The sequence below is a fragment of the Pleurodeles waltl genome, chromosome 3_1 (assembly GCF_031143425.1).
Source record: "Pleurodeles waltl isolate 20211129_DDA chromosome 3_1, aPleWal1.hap1.20221129, whole genome shotgun sequence".
NCBI lineage: Eukaryota > Metazoa > Chordata > Amphibia > Caudata > Salamandridae > Pleurodeles > Pleurodeles waltl.
Genome location: NC_090440.1, coordinates 95,000,310 through 95,015,961, shown reverse-complemented (window position 1 = coordinate 95,015,961; position 15,652 = coordinate 95,000,310). Strand labels below are relative to the sequence as shown.

The 15,652-nt window shown below is 44.6% G+C and overlaps 1 protein-coding gene across 8 annotated transcripts in view; it reads left to right on the top strand.

Annotated features, from left to right (window-relative positions):
• Positions 1 to 3,707: 3,707 nt before the first annotated feature.
• Positions 3,708 to 15,652, top strand: part of E2F8 (E2F transcription factor 8) — a 41,938-nt gene continuing 29,993 nt past the window's right edge. Inside the window, exons 1-2 of one of the 8 annotated variants that reach the window (XM_069221914.1) lie at positions 3,708 to 4,090; positions 14,608 to 14,691. In XM_069221914.1, the coding sequence (XP_069078015.1) occupies positions 4,085 to 4,090; positions 14,608 to 14,691 (90 nt within the window). In that variant the 5' untranslated portion in view covers positions 3,708 to 4,084. The other 7 variants (XM_069221916.1, XM_069221919.1, XM_069221917.1 and 4 more) reach the window with 7 other exon arrangements.

The window sequence follows — 15,652 nt, the reverse complement described above, 5'->3', positions numbered from 1 at the left end:
AACGTGGCGAGTTGGGGAAATTGTGATTGTGTGTTATTAAAACCACATTAATAACAATATAATAGTGGATATAATTCCATTCCATAAAATAAATGAAATGTTATCCATGCTGAAGGGGGGGTAAATGGTTTTCTACTATTGATTTAGCAGCACTCTACCATCAAATCTCATTATCAGAGAATAGCAAAAAACTTACTGCATTCATCACACAGCATGCTGTTACCAATTTAAAAGAATGCCTTTTGGTTTGGCATCTGCAGCCGCTGTATTTCAACATTTAATAAACCATTTGTTTGGGAAATTAATGTGTTTGTTTCTTTCAAGATTACATCTTAATACATGGAAGAGATAAAGCTGAACATGACCAATTTTTTGACAAAGCAGTGAACATTTTAGAAGCCCATGGATTAACAGTTGAGTATTCCAAATGTTAATTTGCAGAAACTAGTGTTACTTATTTGGGGCACATAATTAATGGTGATGGGATAAGACCTAAACTGTCTTTGGTAGATGCAATACAAAATGCACCAGCACCCACTACTAAAGAAAAAGTGAGATGTTTTATTGGGTTGGCTGAATTTTGCTCAAAGTATATATAGAATTTTGCTGAGAAAACATTTAACATCAGACATTTACTAAAAGCTAAGTGCAAATTTGAGTGGTCTGCTGACTGTGAAACGGATTTTCAAATGGTAAAGAAATGCATTGCCAATGTGGCATCATTTAAATGTTTTGATTCCAATATTCCTTGCATAATCACCACTGATGCTAGCTGTAAGGGACTTGGTGTAGTACTTACCCAAATTGAGCATGATGGTAAGGAAATTGTTACTGCATATACCTCCACATCATTGTCACCTACAGAAGAAAAGTATTAGGTGATCGAAAAAGAAACCATTGCGTGTGCATGGGCAGTTGACCATTTTAGAACATTTGTGTGGGAAAGACGTTTTACAATGAGATGTGACCACAAACCTTTAGTTAGAGTTTTAACTACGAAAGGTACTATAAATACTTCCGCCAGGTTAGCTAGATTATCTGTAAAATTGCAAGATTATAATTACCAGGTGGAATATATTCCTGGACAAGTAAATGTGACAGCTGATTTCTTTTATCCCATATGTCCAAGCAATCGGTTGAGTGTGAGGATGATGTGTGGAAAGATCTTCACATTGCGTATGTGCATGATTTAGAGAATTCTTGCATTAAGAAACAAGTATGGGATTTTGCATAAAAAGAAGATAAGGCATTGATGAATGCAGCATCTTACTTACAAAATGGGTGGCCTGATAAATAGAACTGGAAATAGAATGTAAACATTTTGGGGAAGTTAGGATGGATTTGAGTATGCAAGATGGTTACATTTAGAGAAGCAAACGTGTTATACATATCGCTTGGTGGTATGACAAAATTATAAATCTTTGTCATGAAGATCATTTTGGAATAATAAGGACAAAACAAAGTGTGAAACGTTCATTTTGGTGGCCAGTGATGGATATCAGAGTTCAAAGGTATGTATGAGAATGTTCTAAATGTAACAATGCTGATAAAACTTTGGTGACAATGAAACCACACATGAGAATGTTTTCAGTAGCAAAGGCACATTGCGAATCTGTTGCTTTAGACATTATGGGTCCAATAGGATATTAGTAAAAATATGTTTTAGTACTAATGGACTTGTTCTCTAGATGGGTGGTATTTAAAGTGGAGAGGGAAGATTCTGATACTATGTTGAGATTTATACATAACACTTTCTCTCTGGAAGGAATACCTACAAATGTATTAAGTGATAATGGTGTACAGTTTATGTCCAACAAAGCAAAAGACTATTTTAATAGACTAGGAATTACACACCGAACAACATCACTGTACAATCCTATCAGTAATGGTGTTGTGGAGTGCTTTAAAATGGTGATTAAAAATGTCGTCCAACTGTCTGTTTCAGGGGTTAGCAAGTGGGAAACTCGGTTAAAAAAAAAGTCAGTATGGGCATACAGTGTCTGAGTGTGAAATTACAGGATATTCACGTTTCGTTCTCATGAGGGGAAGAAATCCTAGCACCAAGTATAGTCTAGGATGGCTTTTTTGATCAAATATTGTACAGTAGTCAAAGGAGGACATACACAATAAGATAGAATCCACCTCTTAGAAAGGAAGAATTGGTACGACATGAAACATGGTACTAAGGAATGTCAACTTAGTGTAGGTCAATGGGTACGGGTTAAGAAACCATATAAAGTTCCAAAGGGTAAAAGTCAATTCTATTAACCTATGGAAATTACAGAAGTATTGAATAATACAGTGCTCCTTATTGATGGGAAGGTTTGGAATCTTAAAAGAATAACAAAATGTAATGCACCAAATTCTAGTAAGATTTGTAATTAGTCATTTTATGAAGAACTGCATGATGATGTAGTAAACTGTAATGAAAATCCTATTAATGAAAATGTTGTTGGAGCTGATATTTCTGATAATAGTATTACTACAGGGTGCGACAGTGACTGTAATGAAACAGCAAATGGAAACAAAGATTACTGTGATGACATAGATAATGAAAGTGACCTATGTTGTTTAGAATACTTATTTTGTTTAGAAAGGGGGGGGGTTGTAGTTTTAGGATAGAATGTTGATGTAGTACGTCATTATGGAACATACTGACATAGTATGATTCTTGGTTAGAACGGGGGCACGTGGGCAAAAGGAAAGGAAGAGGACGCTCTGTATGTCTGTTAGTCTGCTCTTCATTTTATACAATAAATACATACAAACCATTGTATGTGGATTAATACACAACAGCTGTGTACTGATAATGTGTGGTTGCTCAGTGGATTAATGTATCCACTATGGGGCCTTGTTTCATCTCATGATCTCAGGTTTTAAAACTGGCAGATTATCTCAGCCTTTTGCCCTTCAGATTAAATTCGTTCTTTTGATTTGGGTAACAAACATCGTATTTCAGTGCCAAGATGCTGGAAGAAACTGTACTTTTCATTTGTTAGACTGTTTTTCTACAACCATAATGCAAAATATGTTTCAAATTCTCCCTCGCTGCGTCACTACTCTGGTTAAAATGTCACCTGGGTAATCCACAGAGCTTCAGTACACTTCACATTCGGGCTTTAAACTGCATAAATAGGCCATGCAGTATTATTTAACAGAACATTCTGTTAATGTCTACTTAACCAAACTAGTCCACTGTCATACTGCCCAAAAGTCACATGGCAGAGGTAATAGTTTCAGATTAGTCTATTACCACCCCCAAGTTCCGACCTGCCCAGGGGCTCTGAAGCAGTCTCATTACGACTTAGGTCAAAAGTAAAATGTGTTGAAAATGCTTTCTGAAAGCTGCACGCACCCTTGTCATTTTGGTTGTTCGTCGTGGCATTCCTTAATCTTGCTCCCTCACTTTCCTCCCTCTCCTTTCAAATCTGCCACATACATACATAGCCCACATGTCCATTACCTTTGCGCTTGCCATGTGATAAGCGTGTCATTACCCACACTACAAACCTTGATGTGACGTTCCATGCAGCACGCGCGAGTTATCACTTAAACCAAGCTAGTGCGCGCGCCGTCTCCCGCCCGACTGGGCTGGGGGGGAGTTTGCCAAACGAAACGAGCCAAGATTGGCCAGTGGGGTTTGGTTCCCACGTTCTGATTGGCTCCCTGATGTTTGTCAGGGGAGTTTGGAAGCGCGCGCCCGGCGCGTTGGGCAATGGACAGCAGAAGCAATTCAAATCTTGAGAGCAGCGGTGGCGGGCCATTAACAGCCTGCTGGGACAGCGGAGGGCATTAATGCCGACTGGTGACAGGAACTCGACGGGGACTGCAGGCACTGCGTAGGTGCGGAGATAGACTGATTTAACAGGGAGTGATCCTTGGACAGAGACCCACGGAGGGCCGTAGGCGAGTTGACCCGACTGTCTGTAGGTCATCCGGGAGCTGGAGTGGGGATAGCTGCCTGTGCTGCCCCGGGCAGGGCGTGGTGCAGCCCCCACACAAAGGCGTTCTTCCCCGGACAAGCCACAACAGACCTGCTCTGCTCTCCGCCCGATCCTGCCTGCGCGGGAGAAAGCCGCAGCCGATGAAGGTACGAAGTTTCTCATTCCCTTTCCTGCTGACTGCGGCAGCCTGGGCCTGTTGTGCAGTCTGGGGCTTTTTGCATTTAAGATGTAATCGTCACAGAACGAATCATCAGTGATGGGCTCGGGTTGTGGCAGGCATTTAATCCCAAAGGCCTGTGCTGGTTAGGGGTGTTTCTGTACATAGAAGGCAAGGCTTACTCTTAGCTTGATCCCGGCTGCGCTTCGACCTCTAGGGTTATTACGTGAGTCATGCCCTGGGGATTTCAGGTTGGGGGCCGTGGGACTTTACGGACACTACTGGCTACCCAGTAGCATTCCTCGTCTCCTTGGTTAGGAGAAAGGGCGTAAAATAAAATGTCTGTTAGTGCACCGTGAAACCCATCAGGGAGCACAGTGGATGCATGCATTCAGACGGGTCTCCAGTACAGAATTAACACAACCTAAACAATGGTATTTCCAAGGGGACATCTATACAAGGATTGATCGTCCTTGGACACGGTAGAGGAGCCAAAACATTATTCCAATAAAAGGGTGTGAGCTTACGAGCCACTAAACTTAAAACGGACCCCCAACAGAGAGTTACACGGGGGGGGGGGGGGCGCAGGTTACATTGTGGATTACAAGACCTCTTGTTTTACAGTCTCTCGATTCAAACGACCGTGCCCAAAGCTGGGGCCTTGTCAAAACTGGCATCTCAAATGCTACTTTTTGGAAGATGGGTTTAACGAAAGTGATGGAAATCAAATGCAGAGTGTATGGGGGCACTTGGGGTATTTAGGCCCTCGCACTGTCGATGAGCCAAAGACATGTCAGCGTTACAGAGCTGACGTGTGAGATGGAGGAAGGCGGGACCTTTATATTTTCGTTTCGCTGAAGCGTGGGAAAACGTCTGATGAATTTTGGGAGTTGAAAAGCTGGACAACTTTTGCCTAAATCTCTACTGAAGTAAAAACAGGCAGAGGGCCTTAGAATACAGAGCCCTGTAACAAGCACTTGAGCCTCACAGAAGTTTTGGAGGGCGGGTCCCAACAGTGGGCGAACAATGGTTTAAGGCGTAAATCGTGTTTGGGGCGACACTACCGAGATGTAAGGAAGGAACCTAGCTCGCTTGTAAGATGGAGAGTCCAAGTAAACGCACAGCCTCCAGGTGAGGCTGGTGTAAGAGGCACAAGTGAGTTGCATGGGTGGTTCTGCCCTCTATGCCGCATCCACGGGGCTCCGAGGCTGATGGTCGGTGAAAGCACCCCGAGGCGATGCACAGGCTCTCGGGGACTTCACGGGAAGTAGAAGAGCATTTCTTCTTTTTCGACTTTGGTGGTGTTTGGGGGAGGGGCTGAAGTTCTGTCCGGAGGAGGGAGTTTGAGCGCGGACTTTGTTTTCGCCCAGGCGGTGACCCCTCCTCCCTCGGTGTCCGGGCTGCGCGCGGGGAACGTTCAAACTCCCGCGCGGGGATGAGGGAATTCCGAGAGCGTTCCCCGCCAACTGGAGACCCGCCAACCGCCGCCGGCAACGAGAGGAAGGCAGCGAGCGGTAGACGTTAGGGTGCCCGCTTGACGAGAGGTCCGGGTGTACGGATGACAAGTAAGGGGGTGCAAAGGGTCTAGCGGATTAGAAACAGGGGTGCTCCCTCCGAGTGGAAGTCTTCCAGACAGGCTTTTCCACAAGGGAGCCCGCCCCGACGAGATCCGGAGAGCTACCAAGGAGCACCTCAGCCGCCATATAATCGAGAGGGACGCGCACCTCGGTGAGAGCGGGTCTTCAGCACCGATACGGCTCGTACTTCAGTTCTCATGTTCTATTTCTAAATCACACAGAAAAGCTCCGTCAGCAAAGCCTTAAGTCCGCCATCCCTTATGGTATTACCCACATATGTCAACAAGATGACCTTTGAACTAGCGGTTACTTCCGCGCCACTTTATTTAAAACTACAGCCGATCCCAATCGGTCCAATCCTGGCACCGAAGAGTCCCGCCCTCTTGTTCGCTGATTCGCTGCCGAGTACTACTTCCGGGTACGTCAAGCCTAGCATATCTCACTCTATAGTGGCCATTTTAGGAAGGGCAATACATTCTTATGGGTCATTGAACAAACAGCATGCTGCTGAACTTCCTCGTTGTCACACAGCCTATCAAATGTCATCTGTCAAAGCGACACTAACTGGTTTATCACCATTCCAGCCGCCTATTAAACAATTATCCGTTCCATTAATTGTATAATTTTCAAATTGCATAAACTTTGCTAGACTAGAACTATTCTGTTTTGAGGATTGGCTTGTCTGAAACGAACCCTTTCGTTAAAAAACTGACACCTGGTCAATGTTTTCTTGTAAATCTGTTCTCGGTAGCTCAATTGCTATCTAGGTTAATTGTAAAACTGGCACATTTACGAGGAATGTGTATTAAAAAAAATGTGTGGGACGTGAGATTTAAAAAAAAAAAAACGTTGAAACTGCTTTTGCATAAGAGTTCGCGCCTTGTCTATAGTTTGCCTCTCCCTGATATCACACTGTTGTATTTTTTTAACAGCTACAACTGCCGCCCGACGCGTGGCCGCTTAGCAGGAAGCACTTTACCTGTTGTGCACCCCGCTTGATATGAAAACGGCACACTAATGACCACCAGAATACTTTCATGTATTAAGCATTGCCCAGACCATAATTGCTATACTGGCCCGTAAAAATAACCATCCAGTCCTCATGTTGTTCCTTTCATGTTTGAGAGGTTCTGGCCATTCCCCGCGTTTAAATTATAATTGCTTTACATTGCAATACGCCTAGTTGTGTATCTGTATTTCAAAAAGTAAACCTATAAGTAATGGAGAGTAAATGGCGCTTAACAACACACTAGGGCTAAAACGGAATACCGGAAAACGTGAGGCAACATGTCTAATCAAAAACATCCTTGAAATCCAGTGTATTTTGGGCAGTCATGTTAGGTGGCAATGGGGTCTGAGAATCTATTACAGCTTCAGATATAAGCAGGGTCAAAAGAATAAGGTGGCAAGGCTTTCTAAACTATCCGGCAAGAAAAGGCTGCTAATGTAGCACATTTTGTGACGACATGTCATTTTTACACATGTTAATACTGCCTGAAAAAGAGCTTCTCGTCATTAGACTAGTTAAACTCCAATACATCAGTAAGCAACCGAAAGATTACCATTCCACTTCTGCAAAGGGCCCTCTGCGCAGCTATGCGTCACTACATTTTTTAGTAACTTTTGAGGTAGAAATAACATTTTCTTGTGTGCTAAAACCTGCAAATTGTTTAGCTGATTTTGTAGCATAGAATGGAATATGTGGTAAATGCAGCAAATCCGTAATTATGTAGAACATGCCTCCACCGCAGAACCATATAATTTCAGTGGCCTTGACTATAAGATAGCAAGGCAACATCCGATAGAGACTTCTAACCACAGATTCCTTAGCTTTGAATTTCCCTGGCATCAGACTGGATCTGGAAGATTATTCGTGAGCAGCACCCCTGTGTAGGTGGCATATATCAGCTCTCTGCTGCAGCGTCCGCGACACCTCGGCACGCGGACATCAGTTCTTTTCTTTCCACACCAGATAACACTGATCCAGAGAAGAGCTTCCCCCTGTTGTGTTTTTTTTAAGGCTTTTTTCAATGTTTTGTCAACTTCTTTGCTGAGGAATTTTCCTCTTGGTGTGTTGAGGATGTCTTTGAGAAAGACATGGTTTAAACCTTGTGGCGCCTGTCACTGCCCCATGTCGGTTACGGATCCACACCTGGTGTGTCTGTGGTATCTCAAGCACGACTACGATTCCAAGCCGTACCAAAGGATTTGAGGGAGCAGTCCCTAAAGCTGCTGGCAGCCCGGCAGGCGACGCCTAGGAGATCCCCCACCCCGTGCGTTTTTGGGAGCCAGAGCGACTCTTGCTCAGGTAAAATATTTTTATGAGGCCATGCGCCACATATTTGATTTCCACAACCCCTCAGGAGCGTCTTTGGACCCTGAGGGCTTGCAGGGGTCCCCATAAGGTTCCACGCCAGTGGCTTTGGATCCGATTGTGGATCCGGACAGCTGCCGGTTGTGCCACCACAGCCTTCCCCGACGCCAGTGCTCCAGGCACCCACCGGCGGCACTAGGTCCCATTTGGATCCCAGGCCCTGGGGAAGAATAGTGGGCTCACTGAACCCTTAACAATACCAGTTAGGCCAGGAAAGCATAAACTGGTGTGAGTAACTGGGTGATGCCAGCTGACTGGATACGTCTCCAGATGCTGGCATGCTTTCTCCCCTTACTGTGGCTATGGAAAAGGGAGCAACATATGCTATGGTGATGAATAGGGTGGCTGAGGTCCTAGACCTCGAGTTGCCTTTGATGACAGTTAAGACTAACATCTTGATGGATGTCCTACACCATGGAGCATCCTCTTCCAAACCCCTGCTCCTTTTCAACCAAGCACTAACAGATGTCCTACTGGGAACCTGGTCCAAGACCAGCACAGGGGCTTCTGTGAATAGGGCAATTGCCCACCGTCCTGCACCTGGGGACCCAAACTTCCTCACCCAACACTTCACCCTGAGAGCTTGGTAGACCAAGCCTCTACCTCCCATGGCGTGTTCCCTGCTGCACCCGGGGACGGGGAGCCAAGATGCTTGATAGCTTAGGAAAGAAGATTTTTTTTTCCACCATCCTGACATTGTGGTCGGAAAACATGCATGCCTCTGGGGCTGCAATTTCTACACTTTGTGGGACATGGTTCCACAAGTGCTGGCCCATTCTCTCCCAAGCGGTCAAGGATGGGCGAGACACAGCAAAGTTCACCGATGGGTGTGGTTTAGACACAACTGACTCTCTGGGCAGAGTGGGTTCCGCAGCAGGGGTGCTTCAATGCCACAATTGGCTGAGAACATCTGGCTTTTCGTGGGATGTCCAGGCTTCCCCTATGGGCATGCCTTTTGATGGCAGTTGTCTCTTCGAGACAAGGCAGACTGCGCTAGAGTGCTTTAAGGACTTGCAGGCTACAGCCAAGTCATTGGGCCTCATCCCTAGCCTGCCTTTTGCTCCTTTCATGGTTGCAGAAGGGGCTTTTAACTGCACCAACCCTATCCTAGCCACCGGCCCATGCAAGCTTCCCACCCTCTGTGTGGACAAGGGAACGGTTCATACCGACCCCATGGGTCAGGTAGCCAGAGGTCTGCTGCAACCTCCCACAACAGCTGCAGCCCCTAAGCCCTCCTAATCTTGCCCTACAAGATCATGAGTGTCCAGTTGGCAGAATCAGACACCATCTCCACCAATGGCAGTCCATAACATCGGACATGTGGGTTTTACATATCATTCAGGGAGCTACTCCACCCCCCCACCCCAATTCAAATCCTCCCACCCCCCTATGTCTACCTCTGACGGAGGATCGTTTGTCCTTGCTCCATGAGAAAGTCGCAGCTCTCTTGGCAAGGGGGAGGAGGTGGGTATAGAGAGGGTTCTAGTGTCAGAAGTACTCAGTGGTTGCTATTCTCGCTAATTTCTAAGACTTGGGTCCCTTGCTCACTGTACCACTGGATTCAAGCTAGCCTGGCTGATGAGGGATGATACCTTGAAACCAGTCCCAGGATGATTGTTTCCGGTCCAGGAAGTGCCTGGTAGTTCAGGCTGGACTGTTCCCATGCGGAGTAGGATCAAGACTGATTTGCATGTGGCTGGGTCCTAACTGGGGTGGCATGGTCAGCAAAATAACAATGGATTTAACCTAGATCTGTGACTGGAGGTGAGTGTCTGAAAAGTTTTAGCACTCCATCCATCATCTTGTTGTGTTGCTATGATACCAATGTTTCAGGCTGTATCCTAGATTTCGGTGAGAATGACTCTGAGGCTGCTGGGTTTCATTGCCTCCTGCATCCTGCTGATAACATATGCCAGATGTCATATACAGGGTCCGCAGTGGAACCTGAAGTTCCACTGGGCGCATCATCAGGGAAACCTCTGATACATGGCCCAGATCTCCGAAGGAACTGCAAAAGAGCTGCAGTGGTGTGTGCAGATATACATGGCAACACCTCTGCCATGTGGTACTGCAACAAACAGGGCAGGGTGGGGTCGTGGACTCTTTGTCAAGAGTCTCTGTGTCTCTTTATATGGCTGAAACAGCAGGACATATCCCTGGTAGTTCAACATCTGGCGGGCTCCCAAAACAGACAAACCCAGCCGACAATGCCTAACGGATCACAAGTGGCATCTCCAGCCGGAGGTTGCACAAGGTCTCTTTCAGCAGTGGGGAGAGCTTTGTTTAGATCTGTTCTCCTCTGCAGAGAATGCGTGATGTCAGCAGTTTTGTGTGCTGAAGTCTCCAAGGTGGCTCTGGCTCGGAGACGCTTTTCTTCTTGAGTGGAGCTCTGGCCTCCTGTACTCCTTTTCACCCATACCACCTCTCTCAGAATTCTCAAGAAGATCAGGAACAAACAGGCCCAAGTCATTCTTGTGGCTTCGATCAGGGCACGGAGACGCTGGCATCCCGAGCGTCTACAATTGAACATCTATCCTCCGATCAGACTCCCCCTTCTGGAGGAGCAGCAGGGAAGGGTCCTTCTGTCTTCTTGCATGGAGATTAAGAGGCTACAGTCGACAACTTTTGACCTTCCTCCCAAAGTCTGTAATGTCATTCTGGCAGCCTCGCTTCACTCTACCAAGATGTTATAGGCCTGCCAATGGAAAAGTTTTGTATTATATTGTACAGAGAAATCTGTTGAACTTCTCTCTCTGATGTCCTTTTTATTTGTATCCTTGCACAGCAGGGCTCTTTTTTGGGTACTCTGAAGGATTATCTTTCTGCTCTGCCTGCCTTCTTGCAGCTGCCAGACCACCCCTCTTCATTTTAATCTCCTATTGTAAATAGATTCCTCAAAAGTCTTCTTATGTGTCACCCCTAACTCACCCCCCACCCTTTCGTCTTCCATAATGCCTCAGAGGGACCTTAATTTAGTTCTTACATTTTTGATGGGTGCTCCTTTCGAGCTCTACACAATTGTCCCCCCTGGCTGCTCACGCTCAAAACAGCATTTCTTTTGGCAGTAACATCTGCCTAGAGTGTGAGTGAGCAGCAGCTTTTGTCATCCAAACCTCCCTACTTGTCATTTTTCCAGACAAACTGGTACTTCACATTGGGGCCTCTTTCCTCTCAAAAGTGGTGACACCATTTCATGTGGGCCAATCTGTCACCTTGCCCACTTCCTCCGCACCCCTTTAAAAAAGAGGAGCGACTCCACCATTTTGGACCCAAAAATAGCGTTGTCATTCTACCCTGCCCGCACAAGAGTTCTGGGTGGACAACCAACTCTTCGAGGGGTGTATTGGTGTGCAGAAAGGTTGGACAGTGCAGAGGTCACCTATTTCCAGATGGGTTGTTCTCTGCATCAAAATCTGCTACGCCCAACCCCCTGAGGGCTTGCAGGCTCATTGCACCATAGCAAAAGCTGTGACCACTGCATTAGCACATGGATCGCCAGTCCCGAACATCTACCAGGCAGGAGCGTAGGCATTCCTGCACCTGTTTACCAAATACTACCATCTGTCAGGTCCACAGGGCTGGGCATTTCACCAGTTGGGTCCTGCAGGACTTCCTAGTTTAACTAATTTGTCTGCAGCCAGCCACTAGGGAAGGTATTGCTTGAATATCTATTCAAAAGTAAGGAATCTGCGGCTAGACCTTTCTGTCAGCTGAACAAGTTACTTGCCTTCGGTATCGCCTTATCTGGTAGAGACAATATCTAGCTGTAGATTCCTTACCGACCCACCCGTCCTCCCTCATCTGCTCTGCTGATAGATTTCTAGGGTTAGGGATGATTCCTTTCACGGCCCTAGTTTGGACACACCAGTGTAATTTCACTTCATGGCCCTACACTCTTGGTGTGGAAAGTTGTGAAAAAGTAACTGACGTCAGCACGCCAAGGTAGTGCCTGTATAAGTGACGCAGATGTCACTTGTGACGTGGACGACTCTGAGAACTCCACATGGAGCCGATTAACTCCACCTAATGGCATGCAGGGGTACTGCTCACGAAAAGTCTTTCAGCTCCAGTATGACGCCTGGGAAATGCAAAGGTAAGGGATCAGCGGCTAGATATTGTCTCTACCAGATAAGACATTACCAAAGGTAAGTTACTTGTTTATTGCAACTACAGAGAAGGTCTTGTTGAGCCGGGTAAACTTCACTGACCTGTATTCCAGAAATAATCAGGCTTTAAAGAATCATGTTTAGGTGCTAAGTATCGATGTTCTCTTTAAAAAAAAATAATAATAATACTTGCAAGTAAAACCAACCATTGAGTATAGCGACATTAAGGATGAGCCTACATGATCTCTTATAGTTACATGAATTAAAATGCAGTAAAGTGTATTCTTGCTAGAAACAGTCAAGACTTGAGGGTGCTAAGCAAAAATAATTGAGGAATCAAGCTATCATTTGCAGTCCTGGTGTTTTTCTGCAAAAGGAGTGGCTTTGCTAATGCCTAAGATCCGGGACGGAATAACAGGGAGGAGATGTGGCCTGAACTGGGGAAACCATGTTTGAGAACCCGGAAGGTGAGTCAAGATCCTGAGATTCTGGACAAATCACTTAATGTCCATGTGTCTACAAAAAATAAAAATCTCACCCTGTGTAATGTAATCTTGGCACTGATGCCAAGTTCACACTATATAAAATTGCCAAAAAAAAACCCACATGCAGTACCCCGGTGTGATAAGTGACCATATAAACTAGTAGTAGTGCCATAGATAGCACGTACAAATCACTCATTTATTGTCTCATTGTGATAACACATCATTCTAGTGACCTTGGATGAATAGAAGGAAAGAGCTCACTAGGAATCAAACAGCTCACACTATCAATTGCTCTAAGAACTAAGAAGAAATATATTTTCTGCAAAGAGGAGCAAGAAAGCCCAGCAAGAAGTTTCACAGACAGTTTGTGCTGAATAAGTTGCATACATATTTGGTAATCTGTTCAAAAGTCATACAGAGGGGGCTCTGGAGATTCTTCCTCTGTTATATTGCAGTGTAGAACCCGTGTCTTTTGTCTCGTTTTACAGCAATAATGTAATTCGAGTTTAATATGCCAACTCAGTGCTACACAGAAGAAAACTGAAGGAAACCCATTTTATGAAGAGATAAGACACATCTGCCTCTTAGTAGGAGCAATATTCCATTGAGATGGCCCAAGGGCATACTGGCAGAATCGGAAAGCATGATCAACAAAGGCCTCACAAGCTACAGTCGTGGAGACTAAAGACCGGCAATGTCATTGTAATGGGACCTGGAAAGTAAAAACAAAACTCCACTAAATGCACAGGTATAAATACGTGGTAAATGACCTTGCGTCTCGTGTATATAAGGTTTCCTGCTACCAGTCTTTTTAAGGAAACGTGAGTTTAGGTAATCTTAAGAGTGGAGCAATCAGATTGGAGCAACAGAACATCATACTACATTGAAAGAGGGATTTGGACATGCATGAGTATGTGTTGGATCGTTCGCTGATGGTGGCCTAGAGACTTGTAACCACTGGTGTACGTCCAGTGGTGGACACAGCTGGAGGGGTGTATCAGCTGTCAGCTTGCTGAAATACCAAAGCGGGCTCCATGGTCCATCGTCAAAAAGTAGGGATACACGCACAACAATGTTGCGATTGCAATCATTGTTCTAGACTCCAGGTTACCTCAAAAGTTACAGGTGGTGCCAAGGTATATATGTCTGCACTAAAACATGTTAACCAACTCATTTAGTATTTAATTGTTATACAGACTGGGCTGCACAGAGGTAGTATTTGCTTGGCTCGGTCAGACATGCCACGACTGAAGACCAACATGGTCCTTGTGGGGGCTATACACAGACATTCACGTACTGTATTCATCAGTGGAAGAGAAACATGTGTTCCTTTATCTTGCCTTTTGCTTACTTTTTCAGGCCTGAAAAGAGAAGACTGAATAAACAAATTAAAAGATGAGTTATTTGACCGTAAAGCAAACTCAAGATTGAACTTCCGCTGACTCCATACCACGTTTTCAGAAAAAGTCCATCATAGCTAATGTTTGTCAGCTTAATGAGTACTGAAGTTTCAGGTTGTTTTGGCAACTGTTTGTGTAAGTGAAAATTGGACACGGACACACACTTTTGTGTAAACTTCCCCTTGATTTCGTAGACCATTGTAGTGCCTACCTTACAAGGCGAGAGGAAGGGAAACCTCTCATTAACCTTAATATCCATAAACCTAATCCACTGAGGTACACAATGATTATTTTCAGAATTAGTCTGGTAGTTTCTCTTAACTGTGATGTACCAGTACTACAAATGTAACAGTACACTTACAGAGAGGTGAACTAGGACTAGCAAGCTCGTTTCCCACAGTCCTCAAATCAGTTGCTGGTTGAGGGCAGGATAAGGACTGATCCAGAGTGCACTGCTGGGCGTTCATGCTGCTATTTTCTGATGAATAACTAACTGAAAACACTTTGGTTTTGCCTTACAGTAATGTTAGGTTCCTAATTGGCCTCGATTCCTTTCTTCTACAGGCCTCAGCTGAGAATAATAGTTCGGACTCTCTGTGGCAAATAGAAAGGGTTTACAGCGATGAAATAATGGATACCGGAGAAAAGGTATGATCTTTTTTTTTTATATATTACTGAAAACATTACTAGAGCCTTAATCTCGCTAGTAATCCATCTAGTAATTTGTGACTAAAAATTTGAAACAAAGGTGACCTTTTTAAAATGGACCTAATGTCCACTGAAATTTCACCTGAAATCTGGTGGTTCTTGATTGGCATTGCCTGTAACAATGAAACGCTTGTCGATGTAAGTATTGCACATTTTCTTATCCGCAGTATATGTGGCCATCAGGTTACCTGAGAGCTGTTTTTTAATGCTGATTTATTTGAAATTGGTAACTTCTCTTACGTGCTCCGTATATGTATTGCTTCATTATGAAAAATGATATTTTCTTAGGAGACACTGATGTCAGTAATACAAAAAAAGTAAGTCTAAAATTTGCTGTTTCATGAGAATTGTGAAAGTCTCAAATTGTAGTGTGAATATTCGTGTAGCAGTGGCCACGTTAAGGCACACTTAGGGTAACTGATACGTGCAACGATCTGTATTTTTATTTATTTATTTAGTTATGGTCTCACCTACCAGACAGATCAAGCTGTCTGGTTTTAAAAGACCTATTCTGGATTTACCAACCATTTACATTAGGCCCGTCCATTGCTTACTATTGGTTGGATTTATTGTCACTCTTTTTCTTACTTTGTCGCATTTCGGATATATTATATATATATTTATTTTTATATATATAACACCTGCAAAATTTTATAAGCACATGCATGCCTGGTGGTGTTTTGATGCCTGCTTGTGTGACAGTGTATGGCTGCATCTTCTCTTTCTCTCCTTTCCGCTCTCTTCTCTCTCCTCTCAAATAATCGAAATTACTTAGGCGGGGGTCCCCAGCTTTCAGCCTTAACTCAGTGGGGGGCCCTGGATCTTAATAATTATACAGTGGTGTAAAGAACCACTGTTTTACAGCATCAACAAAAGGCATTGCCTTAGACAGTAGGTCCCA